Below are 24,953 nucleotides of genomic sequence, written 5' to 3'. Positions count from 1 at the left end.
ATCCAAATTGTAAGGCGTTAGGTGTATGAATCACTGTCATTTAATTACAAATGTTGCTGTTTAGTACCAAAAAAATGGTATGAAATAAGTACGAAAAAATTACATGTCTCTGTTTCAATAAGTTAAAAAAATGAGAAAAAGAGGAAACATGACAGAAAACGTGCCACACGCCACATGTATTAGTCCAAAGTTGTTGGTTTTTTACAGAGCTTACCATTGCTCCCAGTGTATTTGAGCCAGCATTGATACAGGGATCTATAATAATTTAATATATTTATGTTTCTTGAGACTCAAAATCAAAATACATGTTAAACTAAAATAACATTTGTTAGTAAATTCCCGGTAGTGTCTAAATATTATTAACTACGAATTTTAAACTGATTTTCTTTGTAAATTTAGCTAAATAGGTTATATTATGGTATATTCTAATGTGAATGCATAAAGATTTTACAAATACTTTGATTTTCATATTATTATTATTATTATTATTATCTATGCTATTCGAAATTATCATTTCTTATTATACTATTTTAAATTGTATACCTTTGACCATTTGAAATGATGTCTTAAGATAAAAGGATTAGAACATGAGATTAAAATCCAAAGTAAAAAGATACAGTAGTTAACTTGGATAAACTCCACCTATTATAACATATTTGATATGCTTCAACATAAAATACTTCGAAGTATAGGTAGAACTCCAACTCGAGAAAGCAGATTAAATTAAAGTAACTTTTACTATTTGATTTATATGCTCATAGTATATAGTATAAATAAATAATCAAATGAAAATGTTAATTATTTATATCAATTAATATTTTATTATTAATATATTGAATAAAATTTATTTCAACAACCCACGTATAACATGGGAGAAATTACAAAATTAGCTTTAAGTGAAACTAACAGAAGAGAAGAAAGGGAACGTTAAAGTCACACATATTTATTTATTTTTAAGATAAGATAAATTTATTGAATTGAAGTAGAAGGAATATCTTCTACCTTTATATTTCTAATTACTCTAGTCTTGAAAACTCCCGAAACAAAAATTACACCTAATAATTGTGTCTTTCACCCACAACCTTTTTGTAAAGTAACATTCTAAGGTTGTCAACGGGTTTGATTACCATTGCTGAAAAATTATCCTTCCTTGATGACATTTTTTCCTTAATTCGCACCATTTTATTAAATGACGAAACTTCAATTAGTAGTTTCAATATCTTAACAAAAAGCTCACATTTAATGTTATTAAGTTTTACTAAACTGAAACTCTAATTTTAACTGAAAAAAAATATTAAAAATACCTAAAATAGCACATAAAATTGTCCTGTATCGAAATAAAAAACAAATTTAACTATATGTTTTGTTGGTGACTTTACGTACGTACGTTTTACTGAATATCTTTGATGATATACATAAATCATCTTCTTAAAGAATGATTGACGTATTTTTAATAGTTATATACATGCACGCTTCTACAAGAGACCTACTGGCTATATATCTACTCACACATGTATGTGGTCAGTTAATAAGTAAGATACTAAATTTCCATGAGAATAGGTAAGATATACATGGAATATAACTAAGATTAACAGTGAATAGGTATCTAGTAGAAGTAATAATCCACTATCTCTTTTGGATCATACCCATAAAAGCATACGGTTCGTTGTCCAACACACCTGAAATTTGATGTACATAATAGATTTAAAACAACTGAAAAGCAACTTATTATTGTCAACTTTATATATATATATATATTGCAGTATGATATTCCACAGGAAAATGGCCGGAAATCTGCGTTGATAACATCAAGTCACCTAATTCACTGAAGAAAACTTCATCTATTGCTCTGCAAGTCATCCCGATTCCATAGACACATCATTGAAGATTGATAATTAGTATAAAATTAATAATTAGAAAATTTAATTGACAAGTTAATTTTAATCTGCAATGCTCTCGTGAATTCTAAGGGAAAGGAAATATTTTTGTAATTGTATTTTACTATTATTTGAGCTTATTCGAATGGTATTTCTTTTATGCCTTCCGGGGACATCATTGATAAGAAAAGAAGAGAAAGTGATAGATATATATGATGCATGAAAAAAAAAAAAGAAGCTAAAAAGAGGAATAAAATTAGATTGTGAAAAAATGGTACAGATACTCACTAGAAGACACACACTCGTATGTACGAATCAACTAAATTTTTGGTCCACATATATGGATCAACTTTATGCACATTGATTGAACTTTACGTACGTGAGTTACTTTATCCTAAATATTAAAATTGCTTAGAATCTTGAAGAAACTACATACTCCTCATTAGCCAAGAAAAAAAAAAAATCAATGTCTTGAAACTTTCTTCAACGGAATATCTATATATATGCATGCAAATCTATAAAAAGAAATGTGATAAGAAATTGAGAGCATTGGCAATTAAGATATAGTTGAATTAATACCATTGTTATGGTTGTGGGGCTGTGCCAGCTGAAGATATGGATGAAGGTGTGGAAGCACAGGGGAAGCAAGTTGAAGGATGCTACCAGCAGGTTGCTCTTCAAAGAATGGGAAGTGATCCATTACTTGCACTGGTTTGTTTGCTTCCACTGTAGCCTTCTGAAACTCCAACACTGCTCGGTGCTCCTGAATCTTGGCAAGTGTTAACAAATACAAAATATATCATCTATATATATTAAGCTGGAATATTATGGCTAGTTTTTAATATACGAAAAAATCCAAAAATATCCCCAAACGACACTTAATAAATGTTTTATACATACTCTTACCCAATTGGACAAATTGTTGTTTTCCTCTTCCATGATCCTTTCCTAAATTACAAGAAGACAGAATAATTATGGATGATGTTTGATGCTATTCAAAATAATTGGTGGGGTTTGTGTGTTGTGTGTGTATTCGAAATATATGTAGTTATTATATATGTGACCTTCCTTCGCAGATTCTCCATTTGCTGTTGCAAGAGCTCATTCTGCCCGGAAAGCCATGTCAAATAATTAGTGATAATGATGGAATCATAAAAGTAATTAGGTAACTTACAAATAGGAGAATGTTAATAAGTTTAAGTTACGGATTCATAACAAAAAATAAAAAAGTTACAAGTATTTTTTTTTATCATAATTTTTAATATATTTTGTTGTCATTTTTCATATATTTTTTATTTACTTAATTAAATACCCTTAAGATATTTGTAGTAAAATTCTTACGAATTATATAATATCCTCAATGTTTTAGTTATTTTAACTCTCAAAAGTACATCTTGAAACAAATAAGCTGAGTTGGGATGAAAACAATATTTACCCTTTTTTTTCTTCCAAGTTTTAACCTTCAATAAGTAGGATTCAAAAACATTCCATAAGTATGACTGAAAATCACTCTTACAATCCTTTTCTCTAAACAGCACAATTTATGCGTGACATATGAAACGTTAAAATAAATATAATTTAACGTTTTTCATTCTAACTTAAATTGTAGGGTAGGGGAATCTATGCATTACAAAAAAAAAAAAAAACAAAAACAAAAACAAAAAAACCATGTTGTGTATAAGATTTAAAAATGACCAGAACATGAATATTTATTATTGAACTCAAATTACATGCCCTCCTTTTCTATTCCTCTAATTAAAGATAACACATCGATAAATTAAAAAAAACAAATAAGAGAAAAATGTTATTTCCTTTTATAATAACTTTTTATCTTTTAATTGAAGAAACGAGAAACAGAAAATGATAATAGAAGATTTCAGTCTCATATAATACCCATGCAAAATGCTTTATAGATATAAGCATATTAAATCAGTGAATGCTTTATATATAAGGTATAGAAATTGGATTTGTAACAGAGGAACACATAGAGAATAGAAACTACATTTGGCGACGGTAGTTAATTAAGGAAGGCTATGAGCAAACAATGATCAATTTGATATTTTAATGAAATAATTGATTTTTCTGAATTTAACATTAATCATGAATGTATTATTTTCGTTAAACATTGAGATAAAATGTCCATTATCACTTTCATGTTTTATATATATTACTACGCTCGATTAATTAGAAGAAGGAACAAGTATGGAATTAGCACTTACCTGACGGTTTCGAACTTTTGCCACAGAGTTCTCTAATTCTTGTTCAAGTTTAGTCAACTCTTCATATTGTAAACAGCCCATGTCCTCTCCAAGATAGCGTTGAATTCCCAATTCAAGACGGAGAGTTTCTTGCCTCAGCATTGCTATGTCATGGAATAATTCTTCCTACAAAATATTTGAGCAATGCAAGGAATTTACTTCAATTATTAATAACTAATATATGGGTATTGTATATATAACTTAATTCATGCAAGCTAGCTAGATAGATCCAATTAATTCATCACAATATTAACGAAAATTTAACACATGAACCTGTACCCGGGGGTGATCACGTTCCATTATGCGAGTTCCTGTTGATCTCTGGTACTTTTCTATTATCTGCTCCATCCTGATGCGAAATTAAAGTTTTCACGTTAATTATTTAATACATTAATAAAACCCACAATATATGCAAAAGCTTAATTATATATGTAATTAACTTCATATCTTGGGAAAATAAAACAAAACAAAATAGTTTCAGTATAACATTTTGGTTCCGGGGTGAAAATCTCTAAATACCCTAGTTAAATACTACATATAATGTACCTCAGTTTTGGTCTGACACGTTGAATGATCTACTTAAGAAGCTTATCAGATCTAACATGGGAATGTTAAAGTATTAATTGTAGGTCAATTGCACAGAATCGATGCAGGCAAAGAGATAACTTTATTTGATTTCATAAATATTAAGCTCGGGCGAGAAAAAAAATAAACGGTTCAGACATGAAAAGTTGGTTCCTTTTAAGAGTTTAGAGTACACTATATAATCACAAACATATATATGTGGTTGAAAATGAAATCTATAACCCACCACATGCCACCTGAGAAAACAAATCATAGCTTGAACTGATCAGATCTGTTATCACTTTGTCAGAATTGAACATCAAACTGTCCTCAAAGTCCAAGGCACTCAAGTGGGTCAACCTTACGTTTGAGAATGAAAAAGATCGATATAGACCTAAAACCTCCCTCCCAATCATATCTTACACACACATCACTTGTATCAATAAATTCTCTCTCATATGCACACACCCTAGAATTAGCACGCATTTGAGGAGAGAAATCAATCAGCTTCTTAAAAACTAATTAACACCGAGCATTTTGGAAGACTGAAAGAAGTATAGGAACCCATAACATTTTAAATGACAAATCAAAGTTTACAAGCAAGGGATCTGAGAAATGAAAGGAAGGTGAAGGTACCTTAAGGGTTCGGTGCAGTACTGGAACATCTTCCCTGTGCTGGAGAAGATGATGAGGCCGATCTGTGCATCACAAAGCACAGAAAGTTCATGTGTCTTCTTGATGAGGCCAGTTCTTCTTTTGGAGAAGGTGACTTGCCTTGTGGTGGTGTTCTGGATCCTCTTTATCTCAATCTTTCCACGTCCCATTTCACAAACCCTACCTTAAGTTCCTTCTAGCCTTTGTCCCTCCCTATGTATATTACCACATAAAGAAACAAATTAAAACGCAAAAATTATATATATGTATAATTGTATACCCACACACAGACACTTTTTTCTTCTTGGATATATATTTTGAGTGCTGAAAGCTTCCAATTTCAACCAGTAAAAAATCATAAAAATAAATGGTGGCTTCTATAGCTATTACTTACTAATAATTAACTACTAGTAATTAAGTAAACTGCAGATATTGGTTTTGGAGAAAAATGTATAATTTGTGGCTAGAAAAGAAATATATATATATATAATTGAAAACACAGAAGTTTCTTGATTAGGGCATAGCTTGTAAAGTGAGTGATTTAAAAGGAGACGCCATAAAGAAAATGTTCATAAGAAGGGGGGAGAGAGAGAGGGGGTGGAAGAGGAAGGGAGAAGATGTGTAGTTCAACAATTTGATACCTCAGATAACGTTCTTTCCTTGTAGAGTGAGATCGAGCTTGAGAAACTGCTATGTGTGAACTTCGATATATAACACACTAGCTAGCTATTAATACCATGAAATATATAAAGGCTATTTCTGAAGCCTATGTTCAAGTCCGAAACTACCACAATGCCTTTTTGCACTTGGCATGAAAATGGAGAGAGGGAGAAAGGGTATCAGCGTCATTTCCCTTTAGTGATAAACGCGGTGGCTGACGCCAATGTGCCATGCAGGTCCACGCCAAAGATGAATTGAATGCATTTTTTTTTATCATAACAAATGCGTTTTATTTGAACAACGTTAATTGTACGCGTTTTATTTTTGGAGTGAACCGGTGAAAAGAAAATTAGATAAAAATAGAAAAAAATACAACAAATAATGTGATGTGATAATTTACAAAAAAAGAGAGGTAAAAGCATTGTATATAAAACATAAGAATATTATTGTTGTTTTTATTTATGAGTATATGAATGGAATGAGAAAATCAACACAAATGAGCGTCGCATGAAGGGCATTTCATGTAATATTCTGGAAAGGCAAGGCTTCTAGAGTCATCTCGCAATGTATGGACAGAAGGAGTTGTTGCAAAACCAAACCACAATTATTCGTCGGTCTAAAGTGAAATATGAACTTTACCACAATAGGCAAATGGTGAGAATATTAAGGTTACCATAAATGGATCCTCGAGACACATTTAGAAACGACAAAGAATCAGAATCCCTGTGCACAACATTCATTGGCACATGTGCTTGTATTAAGTGGCTTATTACTCTTTGTCGACGAGAGACCAACTACGTTTGAAAGTGAAAATAGTTTTCACAATGTGCGATCTGTATGCATATGTGGCTCGATAGCCCCACTTTGCATCACTCTTTCTATCGTCAATATGTGCCGTACCTTGTTTATTACCCCTCTCTAAATTAACAATTATAATAGATAACACAGGCCAATTATTATTGAGAACATTGGAGGACTATATATTCATCCAAATTGATCCCTTGTGGGCTTTTTCAACATCAGTTTTTTGTTTACTTTGGCCAAACATTTTAATGAGGCAACTAACGTGTAAATTAACCATACGACCATATGAATTGAAATATATATGGAGAATTAATTTAACATATTTAAACTTCAATTCTTAGTAGTTTCGATTGAATAAACCAATTTGATTTTACGGTCTTATTGTACAACAATTATTTTGTCATGAATATAAAACAGTTATTGTGATGAAAAGTTTAGGAATGGAACAAAATGATGAAGAGCTATAAAGCAAGAAGATAAAAATAAATGGGCTAATTTGGTTGGCATATTGATTGATCTCTGCATGTATTAGTTAAACGCCACCAAAATTCTCTTCATCATAATAATGATCAAATTTTATCTTTTCTAAATGATGTATTCAAGGATTAACTCTAGAATTTCGTCTGAATCTTTCTCGTAGGGGGACCAAGGAGACATTATCTTAATATTTATTTATAGGTTTTAGTTATGTTTAATTCGATTTATATCTTTCTGTGTTTTTTTTTCGCGTAATATTAATATTCAGATATTTGATATAAGGATATACCCGAGTTTTTAATGTTAGTCATTTTGTCAAAATATAGGGTGAGTTTCTTCGAACAAGATGAACTCAGTAATTCGTCATCGGTACAATGGAAACAACGACCATATATACCTCAAAATGCACATGTATAATCCACTCCACCCACCTCCCTCGGTCCTATAAATTTTCTCTCAACACATTTTTTTTATCAAGCTTTCAACGTTAGAGTGTTAGAGAATAGAAAGTTTCACCTTAATAGGTTAACAACAAATCAAAAGGGTATATAAACGTAGTATGTCACTCAAAATAAGTCACTCTCTCTCACTTTTAAATTGATTCCACATATATTCAAAATCTTAATATAAGTCACAACTAAGTCTAAGCTAGTTAAACTTGAGAGAGAGTATTAAATAAATAAAAAATGTCACATTGATAGATTAAATAAGAAGATCTCAAGTCTAAATTGCTTAAGACATTTTAGACTAGTAGGTCATTTAAATTTAAGCTCAATTGCTTTCTCTAGACTTAGATTAGGTACATATTTAAAATCTTAATTTAGGCTAAAAATATAAATGTTGATATGATAAAGGAAAAAGAAACTTAGTCAAATTGCTTATTATAGCTAGACATTGTTGAAAAAATAAAGCAATTAATAAAGTTACCTTATTAAATATATATTTATGAATTTTCAAGTTCTTTAATAATTTCCTTGTGTGTGTACCTCAAGTTTATTATCTAGTAGATTTTAAGAATTGTATTATTTAGACATATGTAGCTTATCAAGAGGTGTCTTGTATATTTATAAATAATTATGCATAGCATTTGCATGTAAGCTAAAAAAAGGTTAAGAAATAAAATCAAGAGTTTCTAAGAAAAGTTTGAGTGTTATCTCATTTCCTTCTCCACCTATTTCTTTTTTTTTTTTAACCTTTTTTCAAAGTGAGATCAAAGCCAAGTTTAATTTTAGTAAAAATGTTCAATTTTTCCATTCCAATCCCTAGACTCAAAAGATAATTGTGATAAATGGTGTGCTCGTATAAAAGCAATTATTGGCTTCAATGAGACTTGATGGATGGTAAAACAAGGATAAAAATAATGAATACCAAACCAATGAAAGAACTTTGAATCAACAACAAAGAAACACTTTGCAAGGAACCACGAAATGGATCAACAATATGCTTTTAGCATCATTCATTCGATATTAGATGATGAAATATTGTTGGGGAATCCTTTAAAAGACTCGTAAAATGAATTAGATAAAATGAACAATGTGCGCCTTTGAATTTTGAGAGGTGAATTTGCATGCTTGCAAATGAAAAAGTTTAACACCATTCATGATTATTTTACAAAAGTCTTGGCAGTTTCCAAATAAGGAGATGTAATGAAAATTTACTTGCTTATGTGGTGAAGAAAATTATTATAACTCCTAATTTTATACTTGATCTTGTTTCAATAATCTTTGAACAGTTCAAAAATTCAGAAGCCATGATTGTTAATGTACTATAAGGATCTTTACAAGCCTCTGAAGAAAGATTAAAGGAGTTTCTAGTTCAAGCATTTCAAGCAAAAGTATCTTTGAAAAATTAAGAGCAATAATGTTATAGCCTTCAAAGAAAAGAAAGAGATCAAAATCAAGGTTTAAAGAGATATAAATTATGGTGGTAATTTTAAACTTTTGTGATCATTATAAACTACAAATCTCACACTATATAAGTAAGGCCTCCATTTAGAGCAAAAATCATTCCAACCTAATCTAGAATATTTATTTTAATATTTTCTTTTAGAAGAGTTATTTATTTTATGAAATGCAAAATTTACTATATTTAAGTGTGTTTTGTTTTATACGTAAAACAATATTTTTGTTCATAATATTTATTTAATAAATTATATTTTTTATTTTTTAACCATTTTTTCATTCCTATTATCTTAATGAAAAGTAGGATATACAAAATTGAGTATTCATATATGACTTCAACTTTTTTACATAATTTAAAGAAATAAAAGAATTGGTTACACCAAAGTCATATAGTATATTTATGCAAAATCCTTTTATGAAAAACATGTCTTGTATAAAGTGTTTAGATTGAGAAGCTTTCTCTTTATTAAGAATATATACTGATAAATCTATATTTTATTAATATTTTAGTTTAGTTTTTAACAATTATTAAATAGTTAAGTTGATTAGTAAAGTTGAAAGTCACATAAAAAATGCTTTGATGTTCAATGTTTCTTAAGTAGTTTAGTTGTTTTAGATTTGATCCAAATTTTCATATAATTTGCTAATTAGAATGAATTTGTCCAGAAAGTATGAACTAGAGGTTATGAAACTGAGAATCAAAGGAAGAAAATAGAAGAAAGTGGAAGAATTGGACTTAAAATGTGAAAAATCAAATGACGAATTCTGAAATTATCACCCTAGGCGCATAAAGTGATAACTCTCAAGTGAATTCAACAAAATAAAGTGAAAGTGTTTACTTTAAGTGTTCAAAGTGAACACTCCAGAGGTGTAAATTCAAGTGAAGCCTGCACGTAAATATACTTCAGAAGTGAAAATTCAAAAGTGAATACTTCAGAAGTGTAATTTGAAAGTGTTTACTTTATTAACTTGGCTTTGACCCTAACATTCAAAGTGAATACTTTAGAAGTGAAAATTCAAAAAAAGTCTGTGCGTAAACACTTAAAGTATTCAAAGTTAATACGCACAGGCTTGTTTTCCAAAAGAAGGTTGCACGGTAACACTTTGAGCGTTTAAAGTTAATACATGCACCAACAAGAGCTGAGCATTACCACTTTCTACACATGAAGTGTTTACTCAAGAGAAGCTTTGACCTAAAGAAGGTTGCGCGTGTTTACTCTATGTGTTTGAAGTGTCAACACGCATGACAAAACTTTGAAAAATCACATAAAGTATTCACTCTAAGTGTTTAAAGTGATCACCTCAGCTTAGAAATATTCCAGAAGACCTTTTATGTGTTCACTTAAAGTATTTGAAGTGAACACGTCAGAAAGGACCGAAAAATTATAAATACAAATGTAGTTGAAGAATAGAGAATCTTTTGCCATTTTTTCTTTTCTATTCATTTTCTTATCTTGAGCACGAACACTGATGAGGACCTCACTAGCTTGGAGAGCTTGAGCCAAGTAGAGGATGCTTTGGAGGGACTTCAAGGCCCTATGACTAGGTCAAGAGTTAAGAAGCCCTAGGCAAGCATATGGGCCTAGTGAGTCACGTTGGGCTCAAGCCCATAGAAGGTCACACTTTGAAGACCTATTCCTATTTCTCTTGTATCATTCATGATTCTTAGGTCTCATAGTGTATTTTTGTAACTTGGACTTTTGCCTTCTTGTGTAGTTGGGCCTAGCCCAATAGCTAGTGTATCTTGTTGCCTATATAAGGCACTTTCCCTTTGTATTTTGGTAACTTTGGTTCATTTTTCAGATTTGAAGAAATGTAGTGAGTTTTGAGAAACTCCTTTTTCTCTCAAGTGATCTTGGTAGAGACCTTGAGTTTACTTCTTATTGGTGGATCCTTCCATCACGATGAAGATCTTGTGGCTTATCTCTCTTTGAGAGTGGCGCCAATATCCATCTCATTCTTCTTCCACTTTTTTTATTTGAAATTTCTTGTCCAATTGCATTTTTCATCAAGGAATCAAGGATCGGTGATTGATGTTTCTCTAGGAATGATTCGCACAATCAAAGGAATGAAGCAATTCCTACATCATTTGGTATTAGAGCTTGCTCCTAGAGGTAATAAAATTCTAGATCTACTTTGTTTTCTTGATTTTTTTTTGAAATCCGATTCCATATTCTTCATCTACACCTTCTCCTTCACATAGATCCATTGGTTGATCATCTTTTTTTTTTTTAATTTTATTTTTGGCGCCATAACTTAAAACCTAGATCTAATTAGATTTATTTTGAATTTTGAAAATCTGATTATAGATCCTTGATCTACATTGTATTTTGATCAAAACCTTGTAATTATTTTCATGATTGGACAACTTTCAAATTTTCCCGCCAAATTTCATTTGAATTCATTTCTTAGATCTACTTTGATCTACAAAGAATTTTGAAAATCCAATTATAGATCCTTGATCTACATTCAATTTCGATCAAAACCTTGCCATTATATTTTAGATCGGTTGAGTTTCAATTTTTAGAACCAAATTCGTTCATTCAAATTCAAAATTTCAGATTTTGTGTTCTTGATTCTTTGCAAAATCTAATCCGGTTATTTTGTTTCCTAGTATTAGATAAGTGTTTTAATCAGTTTAAAATTCATAAATCATTATTAGATTGTACTAATCTTTAGATCTTCTGTTGTAAGTCTTTGCATCATTTCATCTTGTGTTCTTCATGTTCTTGTTGAAATTTTTGGTTAGATCCATATGTTTTACAATTGTAAATGCAAAAATGTTGCTATACACTTGTTTTTCAATCTTAGATCTTGAATCATTTTGAATTACATGTGCTAGAAAGTTTTGTGTTTATGTTCTTGGTGTTAATTCGTGAATCTTTTTTGCACTTTTACCTTGTTTTCTAGTTCCATTGTATGTTGATTTTCTTGTTCCAACCACTTTTTTCTACTTATCTTTTTCTTGTTTTGCTATTCCATCATGTTGCTATAGTTGTTATTTTTGTTAATTGTGATAACTTGCAAGGGTGAATTAATGTGTTGTTGCTGAAAATAGAATTGTTAGTGTGGATTCTTGTGTAAAATTAAAGATCCATTGCAAATCTTGAAAATTATTGACATAGAAAAATCCAAAACAAGAAGAAAAGAGAAAAGAGCAAATACAAGAAAAAAAAGGTTTGCAAAAAAAAAAAAAAAGAGTAGTGAAAACAATGGTTAAAGAATGAATTTGAAATATCATGAGATGTGCAAATGTTATGTGTTGAAAAAAGTCTTTGAAGTGAAACCGGAAGCTACTTTTGTGTGTTAACTTGAATCTAGTTTGTGCAATCTAGAGTTCTAGGTTTCTTTTGAGTGCTTGCTTTCAAAAGTCCTTAATTCTAGCTTGTCTCTTTTTTATTCAAGTTTGTCATACATGAATATTCTCTGAGTGTGCTTAATTCTAATTGTGCTTTTCTAGTTTGTCTTTCAAATTTCTCTAGTTTTGTTTTAGAGTCTCATATCTTTTTTTGGCTTCTTGAGATAAATATAGGACTCACTATGATGATAGCATATTAGGTGATCAAATTAAGAGTAGCTTGACTTTCTACCTTGATTTCCTTGTTAGTTAAGGAATAGAGAGGGAAAAGACAAGTGTGCACACTATTGAAAAAGTAAAAAAAAAAAAGAGTAAACACTAGTTGAAATTTGAGTGAAACACGTGAGAAGAGTGGTGAGGTCCTTGGTCCAAAATTCATATATTAATTGTTGTTTTTCACTAACCATTTCTTTTCTTTTGATACTTGCTGACTTGGAGCTGCACTTCTTGGAAAGCTTTTGTATTGGAGAGCAAAGCCTTGTAATACATTAGCTTGGGAATTTTCATTTGTTGCATTTCAAATCTCCTTGTATTTGGAGACTTTTTCCTTTATTTTTGGGCTAGAATTTTCAATTTTTGTAGAACTTTGTAGTAGGTTTTGAAATTCTTTGTAATTGGACATTGGATCTTTGGCTCTATTTAGCCTAGTTATTTAGGGTAATTGCGCATAGGTTGTTAGTTTAAATTTTGCACACGACTAGTATATGCTAGTTTAGGCTTGTGTGGTTGTTTTAAAGCTTTGCTATTAGGATCATTGCATAATTCGAGTGTTGGACTAAGATTCCAATCCTTTTCTCCCTACATTTTTTGCATGTCATGTTAGGATTTCGGGATTTGAAGTAAGAGTTCACACCTTTCCTCTCTTATTCTAAATTTTCTCTAGTTTTCTTGAGTTTAGTAACGACTAGTTTTGATAGCCCTTCCTTTTATTGCCTTCTTACATTATTTATTGCTTATAGTTTAGTGTTCTGGTCTAGGTTAAAAAAAATTAGTGGTCCATTTTTAGTGTGTAGCTTGCGCTAAAATCAACCTCTATTAAAATAAAAAAGAGTCATGGATAGTGAGGATAGTCCTCCACCATCCCCTAAAACCGCAAGGTTTATGGCTGAAATTGCTAAAATGAGGGATGAAATGAGAAGAGAAAGGAAAGAAATGAGAGCTAGATTAGAGAGGCAAAACTTAGGAGAAGCCTTATCAAGTGGTCATAATAGATATGAAAGGCAGAGGGAAGAGGGAAATAGAAAACAAGAGAGGGATAAATGGGAAGAAAGGAGTGAGAGAAGTGAAGGCCACAGGAGAAGAAACCATAGAGAGGAAAGAAGACTTAGAAGAGAAAGAGATAATGAATCTAGCCTTAAGGAAATTAAAATGGAAGTGCCACCTTTCATGGCAAAAGTAATGTAGAAGCCTATCTTGAATGGGAGATGAGGCTTGAACAAGTATTTAATAGCCATAGGATTACTAGGGAAAAGAAGGTTAGGATAGTTACCTTATCATTTCAAAACTATGCCCTAGTGTGGTGGACCAATTTTTGTAAAGATAGAGATAGGTTAGGCTTACCTCCCATTGATGATTGGGATGAGTTCAAGGCCTTACTTAGGAAAAGATATGTCTCTACATATTATAGGAGTGAGTTACTTGCTAAACTCCAAAGACTAAATCAAGGGTTGAAAAGTGTAGAGGACTACCATAAAGACTTAGAAATTTCTCTAATTAGAGCTAATGTACAAGAAGATAATGAAACAACAATGATGAAATTCATGAATGGCCTAAATAGAGACATAAAAAGAAAGGTTGAGTTACTTCCCCATGTAGATTTAGATGAGTTAGTGCATTTAGCCATTAGGGTTGAGGCACAACTCCAAGAAAGAGGAAGTAGGAAATATTCCGCTAAGGGGGAATCCTCCACCCAAAGGTGGAAGGACAAAAACAAGAGGGAGGATAAGTCCTACAAGGCTAGAAAAGATCCTATACAAAACCCTCAACATAAATAAAAAGAAAGTTTCAAGAGATGAGGGCAACTATGAGCTTGCCTTATGTCTCAAGAAGGAGGGATTCCTTGCCAAGATGCAAGATGTCAAAAGAATCTTTTATAGTGGCCAACCATTGTACCTAGAATGGCATATGAGTCCTTTGAATCTTGTCACTACTCCTTCTTCTCTTCTAGGGAATTTTAAGGTTGTGTTCTCTAAGGAAATTCCTAAGGAACTACCACTTAATTGGGGGATAACACAAGTAGATTGGACATTAAGTTTCTTTTATCCCCTTAAAATTTTGTGTATCTCATTCTTTTTACATATAGGACTTGGTAGAATTAGGATTTTCTTATATTCTTTTGAATTGTAGTACTATAGACATAGATCTTTTGTTATAGTTTTTGATTCTAGGCATTTAGGAACACATATGTTGTGTATGAACTTGATCCAATTTTCATTTAGTTATAACATGCTACATTTAAGCTCTAATTCATTAGGCATGATAAGCAATAGGTCAAATGTTTTCTCATTAGAAAATAATGCAATCATATTAATACATGACATTGTGTATAATAATGAGTTCATACCACAAAGTAGAATGCATGTATCTCACCTTTCTTATAGTCCAACTTTGTCAAGATATTTCACTTCATTTACTAATAACCATGTCTTTCATAGTTTTGTATGTGCTTTCTTATGGACATATCTCATTAATTATCATATGAACTTTTGTAATAAAATGCTAAAAGTCAAGAGACTAATCTTCGATCCTGGTGGGTTCTTTCCATAACAACATAACTTGATCCCTATCCTTCACATTTTCTTGAGACTTATATTGTCACCTCTGCTTTGTAGGCACATTTCATGGAAAAGATATTGTTCTAGATGTATTGCATGCAAATGGGCCAAAACAAAGATGATCGTGAGGATGATGATTCGGATTTGAGGGCAAATTCTCTTGAAGAGGGAGGGCATGATGAGGACCTCACTAGCTTGGAGAGCTTGAGCCAAGTAGAGGATGCTTTGGAGGGACTTCAAGGCCCTATGACTAGGTCAAGGGTTAAGAAGTCCTAGGCAAGCTTATAGGCCTAGTGAGTCACCTTGGGCCCAAGCCCATAGAAGGTCACACTTTGAAGACCTATTCCTATTTCTCTTGTATCATTCATGATTCTTAGGTCTCATAGTGTATCTTTGTAACTTGGACTTTTGTCTTCTTGTGTAGTTAGGCCTAGCCCAATAGCTAGTGTATCTTGTTGCCTATATAAGGCACTTTCCTTTTGTATTTTGGTAACTTTGGTTCATTTTTCAGATTTGAAGAAATGTAGTGAGTTTTGAGAAACTCCTTTTTCTCTCAAGTGATCTTGGTAGAGACCTTGAGTTTACTTCTTATTAGTGGATCCTTCCATCATGGTGAAGATCTTGTGGCTTATCTCTTTTTGAGAGTGGTGCCAATATCCATCTCATTCTTCTTCCACTTTTTTTCTTTGAAATTTCTTGTCTAATTGCATTTTTCATCAAGGAATCAAGGATCGGTGATTGATGTTTCTCTAGGAACGATATGCACAATCAAAGGAATGAAGCAATTCCTACATCAAACACCAAGCTTTATCTTGAGGGATCAGATTGAACACTGGATTGAAGATATTTCTTTGCTTATCTCTTTCTTCTTTTTCTTTCTCTTCTCATGTTGTAATGGCTTTCTAAACTCTTTGTAGTTAGGGATTTATGGATCTGAAATGGAAGTATTGATTTGATTATAGATATGAACTTTGAGTATTTGATTGGATTGAGTAGTTAGTTATGTTAATAAAGTAATTCTTGGATGAAAATTCAATTAACTAAACAAAGAGAAGCTTTTAACAATGGAAGTTGCATTTTTTTCTCAGATCTAAATTAATTACCAAGATTAGTGTTCTTAGGGATAAGTCATCTTGATCTTGCAATCCTATGGTTTCTAAATCCTAATGCAACACTTAATTGAATTACACCTAAGGGATTAGGGTAGTTAAGTTGAATGTTAGGGTCATTAAGTTAAGGAATTAACCTTTAACTAATAATTTATGAAACTGATTGTCAACCAATTCAAATACTTGAATATTCAAAACATGATTAAGTTAAAATTAAAATTTTGGTGAAGGAATTTCCTAACTCTAATTGTTTAATACTGTTCTAAAAACAAAATTCATGGTTCTGTTTTGCTTCAAGTTTACATTTGCCTATACTTGTTATTTCTAATTCTTACATAATACAAACTCTTCAATCAATTGTGTGGCTCAAATAAATGTTGATGTGTGAACTGATAATTGAGAAAATCAATCCTTGAGAACGATACTTGAGACTCAACTTTGATTTTAAAAATTTTATAACTTGCTACAACTATACTAGTACACTTGCTAGTGAGTTTACTTTAGTGCACACTCTATGAAAGTAACAAGTTTTTGGCATCGTTGTTGGAGATTAGTGATGTAACATATTTTAAGTTTATATTTATAGTTTTATTTTAATTAATAAACACTTTAATATGCTTTATTTTTAGAGTTTTTTTATCATTTTATAGTTATTTGAATAAGTTGGGCTTATTACAAATAAATGTTTTAATTTCGTATTTTCGGTTATTCTGTCCTTTGACTACTCTTTTGACCATAACTTTGTCTATAGATATTTTTTTGCCTGATTTTAGTTGCATTAGATTCTACACATCTAGGGCTTCAAAATTCATTATATGGATCACTGGATTTGGAGTTGTTTTTAATTTTTTATGATTTTTTGAAGTTGAGGCAAATTTGCTGAATATTGTTACAGGATTGCATTTGGACCCTTGTTATTTGATAATTGTATTTGGGCTTCTAGACATTATTAAGGCCCGAATTTTTGCCATGTAATTTATCCTAATTAGAACCTATAATTAGACTAATAAGGTTTTGAATTAGGGGGAGATCAAACACTTTGAGCTTTTGAGATTTAGCCGAAATAAGAATCCTTATTTTTACTTTCTCTCGAATTCTCTCATTTTGTTCTCATTCTTATGTTGGTTAAGTGCTTCGATAGAAGGCTAAACCTCCCGTTCAATTTGCAAAATCCAAACATTGTAATTCTTATTTGAGTTTTGGGTCGAATTGCTCTAAGTTTGTTCTCTTTTTCTCTAACATCAAATTTGTGTATTGAGATCGTGATTAACTTTTCTGTTATTAGAATTAAAATTAAGATTCAATTGATATTCTAATTTGATAATTAATTCAGGTTAGGTTAAATGATAATTTGATTTAATCTGTGATATAGTTCAATTAGGTTATTCGATTGAATCAATAATTGAATTGGGTAATCGTTCAAACTCAAATTAAAATCTTTAGATACTGTGATAATTGGAGTTGCACACATTTGGTATTTTGTGGATTGATATTTCTGATTTTTTTTTTACCCCATTTTGATTTTTTTTAATTTAATTTAATAAATTTGTATATTTCAAACTCCCAATATTTACTCGTATTATTTTTAAAGAACCTAATATTGAATTTAACTGAAAATGTGTCTCTGTGAATCGATCTAGGTTGAGCTCTATACTGTAAAATCCTTAGTGAAGCTTAGTTGTTTTGATAGCGATTCGATATCGTCTATCAAATTGGTGTCATTGTCGAGAATATGTTGTCAGTTTTGATTTGTTTTAGAGTTTATTATTGCTTTTTCGTTGTTTTGATTTGTAGTTTTTGTTTTTGTTTTTGTTTTGTTTCTGTCTCCATCTATGATTTGGTGTTCTTTTTTTTGTTGCATTAATTCATTTGTCTAGATGTATTTAATTTTTTTCATTAATAAAGTTAAATAATAAAAAGAAATTTTTTTTGCCTTCTATTACTTGTTAAATTCTGCAAGTTATCTCTGTCATCTGTTTTTGTTTTGTTAATTTTTGTTGTTTTAGTGCATTTAATTTTGAATTTTAAACTTTGAATTTTTGGATAAATGCACAATGGCAAAGAACTCTCAACAATTTAATACAAGAGCCATGACATCAGTGAGAGAAATGCACAATGTGCATCAACCAAACCATATGGTAGCAGATTCTAGCAAATTTAAGAGCAGAATTGAAGAGCTCACTACATTTGTAAGACAACTAGCTGTTGCGCAACAAACTGTTCTACGAGGAGGGATGATTAGAGATTGTCATACTTATTCCTTCATAGAGCACACCTCAGATTGTTGTCCTTTGTTGCAAGATGGTAGCTAACAACCTTCTGTCCATGGAGTTTTTAGTAGAAGACAAGAACAATATAAAGGTTTGAATTTCCAGCAACGTCAGAGACAACAACCATACCGGTTCTAATACCAATCTCATAATCCTGCCTTTAAAGATCATCCAAATATGAGATATGGTGCCCCTGAGCAACAGCAGCAACAAATTGGCCAAGCAAGTAATAGCTACAGACCACCCCTAATGAGGCAGCAGCAAACATATCAGAATTCTGAGCCTTCGTTGGAGAATTTGGTCAAACAAAAAGCCAAGAGCAATTTGCAATTCCAACAGAACGTAAATGCTTCCATCCAAGATCTATAGACACAGATTGGTCAGCTTGCTAGCATTGTAAACCAGTTCAAGTCTCAAGGTTCTGGACAACTTCCTTCTTAACCAGAGGTTAACCCAAAAATGTGAGTTCCATAATATTAAGGAATGGGAAGGAGCTGGCAGACAACCAGAAAAATAAAGAGGTGTAAAATGATAAAGAGGCCGAGAAGCAGCAAAACACAGATCAACAAACTACCTGCAGTAATTTAGAAATTATGCAGAAACCACCTCTCCCCTTTCCAAATAGAGTAGCTAAGCCAAAGCCACCAACAAACTTTGATAAGAAGCTTTTTGAGACATTCAAGAGGGTAAAAGTGAACATTCCATTGTTAGATGCGATAAAACAAATTTCAAAATATGCAAAGTTCCTTAAAGAATTGTGCACTAATAAGAGGAGACTAAAAGGGGACAAGAGAGTCAACATGGAGAGAAATGTGTCAACCTTCATACAGCCTAATCTGCCGTAGAAGTTTAAGGATCCTGACACTTTTACTGTCCCTTATACTATTGGAAATTTTACCTTTAGCAATGTTGGTTTTGGTGCTTCCATAAATGTGATGCCTGCATCAATCTACAGGTCTCTAAACCTTAGCCCTTTGAAGGAAACTGGTTTAGTCATTTAATTGGCAAACAGGAGCACTACATTTCCTGCTAGAGTAGTAGAAGACATGCTGGTGAGAGTGGATAAGCTGATATTCTTTGTTGATTTCTACATTTTGGACATAGTAGAAGAGTCCAACATGCCTATACTCATCCTTGGTAGACCTTTCCTAAAAATAGCAATGACAAAGATTGATGTGTACTCAGGAATTCTATCCATGGAGTTTGGAGACAATGTCGTGCAATTCAACATCTTTGATGCCATGAAGTATCCATCAAAGTTGCATAGTGCATTTCATATAGATATTGTTGATGTTTTAACTGAGGAGTTTTGTACTGATTTTTCTAGTTGTACATGCACTGTAGGAGATTTGTGTAAAGTTTGTTCTGAAATATATGCATATTTAATAGGTGATGATATTTCATGTGATGCTACAGCAGGTTTGGGAAGCTCTAACTTGATTACAGCAAGTACACATACTCTTGAACCTGCCCAGATACATGTTGCAGAATTAGAATCCTCCACTAGGACACTTCCCTCTATTGTGCAGCCACTTACACTTGAACTGAAGCCTTTGCCTAAGTACTTCAAGTATGCAATTTTAGAGGCTGATAACAAGCTGTCAGTGATCATTTTAGCAAATTTGGATACTGCACTAGAAGAGAAGTTGTTGCAAACTTTAGCAGCATACAAGCAAGCAATTAGGTGGACCTTGGCAGACATTACACGGATTAGTCCCTCCACTTGTATGCATAAAATTATACTAAATGAAGATGAAAACTTGTGAGACAGCCCCAAAGAAGACTGAATCCCACCCTCTTAGAGGTGGTAAAGAAAGAAGTGAGCAAACTATTAGCTGTTGGCATGATATACCCGATCTCTAATAGCGAGTGAGTGAGTCTAATACATGTTGTACCCAAGAAGACTGATATAATAGTAACAAAGGACTAGTTTGATGAGTTGATTTTGACCAAAATTCAGAATGTGTGGCGAGTTTGTATTGATTATAAGAAGTTGAATTAGGTCACTCACAAGGATCACTTTTCCCTGCCTTTTATTGATCAGGTCTTAGAACAAATAGTAGGAAAATCCCATTACTATTTTCTAGAAGAATTATCTAGTTACTTTTAAATACACATAGCCTCAAAAGATCAACATAAAACCACTTTTGTAACGTCCCAAATTTTGTAATATTGTCGATTATATATATATATATGTGTGTGTGTGTGTGTGTGTGTGTGTGTGTGTGTGTGAATAGACGTTTGAATGTGCACTTGATCGTGTGATGAGTTGATGTAAATATAATTATGATGGTGGTGTGAATACATGTGCATAAGTGCATGTGGATAAATATGCAAGTATACAATATATATATATGTATGTTGAGAATGTTTGACGGTGGCTAATTTGGTTTGATTGGAAATTTGGCTAAGTGTGGGTGCTGCAGTGTATTCTCCCTGTAGCGAGAAGGCCCTGGGTGAAGAGCATGAAATTATGCCATTCTCGCTGTAGCGAGATTCTGTAGAAATCAGAGTGCAGTTTTCTCTGAGATTATTACTGTAGCGAGAGAGGGTGTCGCTGCAGCGAGATTGTTGCAACCAAAGGGGTATTTGAAAGGTCTAGGGTTTGGTAAACATATTGCCACTCTTCTCTCTTGATTTCCCTTTCGATTCTCTCAACTCAAAACCTATTCTTACCGATTAAATTGCCTCCAAATCCGTTTAGGAGCTAGATTGAGGGTTAAAATTGTGTTGGGAACACTTGGAGGTAAGTTTGAATAGTTAGGGTTTCAGTTTATCGTTCCTCTTCTTAATTTCTTCAGTTTCTCATGGAGATTTCCATGTTCTAGGGATGAAATGCATGTGGGAAGCACTTCCTTGGTTGATTTCATGTGTGGGTCTTTTGATTTGAGCTAAGGGGGACTCTACCCTATCTTCTTGTGATTTGAATTCGTTTATTTTTCCATGGATTGCAATGTGGTTGAGATAGAACATAGAAAGATGTATATTTGGATGAAAATAGTTTGATTATAATAGAATAGATTGATTGATATGGGTTGCGATGGGAGTATTGTGTGTTTTACAATATGATGTGTGATGGAAATTGTGTGGTTGGCTACAATGTATCTAGTGTTAGGTAATGCGTGCCCTGAGAATGGTTTGGTTATGCTTGGAAATGCTGTGCGTTTGAATGTAACGTGGATGAATGTGGGCATATGTGCCGTGTGTGAACTTGAATGCAAATTGTGATAAGAATATAGCTGAAATATGTGTGATGGGCATGTTAAATGCGAATATGAATATGCTATGAATAGTTTAGCGATACACTTGGGGTGTGGAAGATAAGGGCGGTAGAAAAATATTGGGAAAGAGAAAGTGGTGGTGACACCAACAGTGAGCGTGTCTCCACCACAGGCCACACACTCTGTTCCTGACGCGGCCTCTAACCAACACCTTTGCTGAGCGACTCGTAACTGCACACATAGTATCCGTGAGGTGGGGGTAACTGGCGACTATCTATGGTGTTAAACTATGATCAAAGTACTACAGTGAGCGTGCTACGTGAAGTGAGCACACGTATGTGTGTGAATGTTGTTAATGTAGTGAGCGCATCGGTTGTGAATTGAATTGAAATGCTTGGAAGTGTTGATTGTGGTTGATTATAGTTAAGTAGAATATGTTAGAAAACATATGGAGTGTGCAACGTGAGTCTCTATGTTAGTGTGTGTTGGATAGTGTAGAGTATTCACCCTTACATTTATTTTTTAGGTAACCAAGACGATCAACACTGGACTCAGTGAAAGAATGAATGACACTGCTATAAGACTTAGAATATTTATCTTATTTTGAAACTAAAATGTATTGATTAACTCCTGTGGCAATTATTGACTTAAATTGTAATCCATCCTTATCTTTGAAAATACTTTGCTGAACTATGCCTTGAAAAATCGTTTGAATGAAAAGTTTTATTTTCCTATTTTGCGAAATTCATTTATTTTAGAAATTAAATTTAAGCTGTTACAACCTTTACTTGCCCTTTTGGTACCTTTGCTTATAGACGGATGCCATTCGGATAGTATAATGTGCCTGACACTTTTCAGAGTTGTATGATAAGCATCTTTACGGACTTCTTAGAGACCTCACTTGAAGTATTCATGGATGACTTTACTATTTATGGGTCTTCATTTGATGCAAGTTTAGATAGCTGGTCTAGAGTATTGCATAGGTGCATACAGTTCAATTTGGTTCTGAATTATGAGAAATGTCATTTTATAATGACCAAGGGGACTATATTGGGGCATGTAATGTCAAGTAGGGGTATTGAGACTGATAGAGCAAAGATTGATGTAATTGTTTCTTTACCTTACCCCACTTTTGTGAAGAAAGTGCGCTCTTTTCTTCACCATGCATGTTTCTATAGGCGCTTCATCAAGGATTTTAGAAGAATTACGTCACCATCGTCCAGCCTCTTGCAGAAGGATTTAGATTTCATCTTCGATCAGACCTGCAAGGATGCTTTTAATGAGTGAAAGAAACGCCTCACTTTTACTCTTATAATTCAGCCTCTGAATTGAGAGATTCCATTCGAGCTTATGTGTGAGGTTTCAAACTTTGCAGTTGGTGCTGTCCTTGGTCAAAAAGTAAAGAAGTAACCCCATGTCATAGCCCATGCTTCTTGCACCTTGGATAAAGAACAAGCAAACTACACCACTACAGAGAAAGCTTTTAGCCATTGTTTTTGCTTTAGATAAATTTCGTTCATATTTACTTGCCTCTAAAGTAATTGTTTTCTCTGATCATGTAACTTTGAGATACTTGCTTAAGATGTCAGATTCTAAACTGAGGCTGATTCGCTGGATGCTTCTTTTGCAAGAATTTGACATTGAGATCATGAATAGAAGTGGTGCAGAAAACTTAGTGGCAGATCATTTGAGCAGAATTCAGTAGCCACTTAAGGATCTCCCCATTCGAGACACCTTTCCAGATAAACAGCTCTATCACATTGGAGGGCATGATCTTTGGTATGCCTATTTGGTGAATTATTTGGCTGCCAAGAATATTCTTATATACTTTTCCAAAGCTCAAGCTGTCAAGCTGAGAAGTGATTCCAAATACTATATTTGGGATGACCCATACTTGTGAAAGATGTGTAGTGACAAGATTATCAAATGATATGTGCCTGAAACCGAGTTCTAGTCTGTGCTTAGATTTTGCCATTCATTGGCTTGTGATGGGCACTTTGGACCTCAACGTACAACCTGGAAGATCTTGGATTTTGGACTATATTAGCCTACCATATTTCGGGATGCATACACCTTATTTAAGACATGCGAGCGATGCCAAAGGACTGAGAACACAGGAATGAGGTGCCCCGACTACCTCTTCTTTTCTGTGAGGTGTTTGATGTATGGGTATAAATTTTATGGGTCCCTTTCTTGTTTCATTTGACTATGTTTATATTTTGTTAGCAATGGACTATGTTTCCAAGTGAGTGGAGGCAAAGGTCAGTCTTACTAAAGATGCTCGTACTGTTGTAAATTTTGTGAAGTCACATAGTTTTTGCATATTTGGATTTTCTAGAGCATTAATTAGTGACCAGGGATCACACTTTTGCAATGACACAATGGATGTCTTACTTATGAAGTTTGAGGTTATGCGTAGAGTTTTCACACCATACCACTCCTAGACTAATGGACAAGTAGAGATCTCCAATTAGGATATAAAACAAATCTTGGAGAAGACTGTCCAACCCAATAGAAAGTATTAGAGTCTGCGCTTGGAGGAAGCTCTGGAGGCTTACAGGACCACCTAAAAAACACCCATAAGAATGTCTCTTTATTGGGTTATTTTTGGCAAGACATGTCATCTACTAGTAAAAGTGGGGCATAAGGCATTCTAGGCGATCAAGCAATGTAATCTGGATATGGAGGCAGCTGGCTCACATAGGAAGCTTCAGTTATAAGAGTTGGAGGAAATTCGCAGAGAAGCATATGAGAACTCTAACATCTACAAGGAGCGCACCAAAGCTTTTCATGATAAGCTAATAGGGCGTAAAGAGTTCCACATTGGTCAACAAGTCTTGTTATGTAATTATAGACTTAAGTTGATGCCTGAAAAATTGAGATCTAGATGGGATGCTCCCTTTCTTGTTGTTAATGATTTTCCTTATGGTGTTATTGAACTACAGGATATGGGATCTCAAAGAAGCTTCAAGGTTAATGGGCACCGGCTCAAGCTTTTTCATAAGGACTTGCAGGAACATGCATAA

At 32.9% G+C, this 24,953-nt stretch overlaps 1 protein-coding gene across 1 annotated transcript; it reads right to left on the bottom strand.

The window, feature by feature from the left end:
- Positions 1 to 2,433: 2,433 nt before the first annotated feature.
- Positions 2,434 to 5,523, bottom strand: LOC113870035 (protein TRANSPARENT TESTA 16). Its single transcript, XM_027506631.1, has 6 exons — positions 5,336 to 5,523; positions 4,415 to 4,484; positions 4,097 to 4,261; positions 2,942 to 2,983; positions 2,784 to 2,825; positions 2,434 to 2,646 (listed from the first exon to the last, which is right to left on the bottom strand). The coding sequence occupies exons 1-6, from the start codon at positions 5,521 to 5,523 to the stop codon at positions 2,434 to 2,436; spliced, it is 720 nt and encodes a 239-aa protein (XP_027362432.1).
- Positions 5,524 to 24,953: the final 19,430 nt, after the last annotated feature.

The sequence above is a fragment of the Abrus precatorius genome, unplaced genomic scaffold (assembly GCF_003935025.1).
Source record: "Abrus precatorius isolate BTA unplaced genomic scaffold, Abrus_2018 Scaffold6, whole genome shotgun sequence".
Classification (NCBI taxonomy): Eukaryota; Viridiplantae; Streptophyta; class Magnoliopsida; order Fabales; family Fabaceae; genus Abrus; species Abrus precatorius.
Note: the sequence above shows the minus strand (reverse complement) of the source record. Positions and strands in the feature narration are given on the sequence as shown.

What these genes read in the sequence shown, in the direction of transcription:
- LOC113870035 (XM_027506631.1), bottom strand. Translation starts at nt 5,523, where the DNA reads ATGGGACGTGGAAAGATTGAGATAAAGAGGATCCAGAACACCACCACA. An exon ending in TGGAGAATCTGCGAAGGAAG is followed by an intron (nt 2,826 to 2,941) that starts GTCACATATATA and finishes CTTGTAATTTAG; the next exon opens with GAAAGGATCATGGAAGAGGA. An exon ending in ACAACAATTTGTCCAATTGG is followed by an intron (nt 2,647 to 2,783) that starts GTAAGAGTATGT and finishes ACACTTGCCAAG; the next exon opens with ATTCAGGAGCACCGAGCAGT.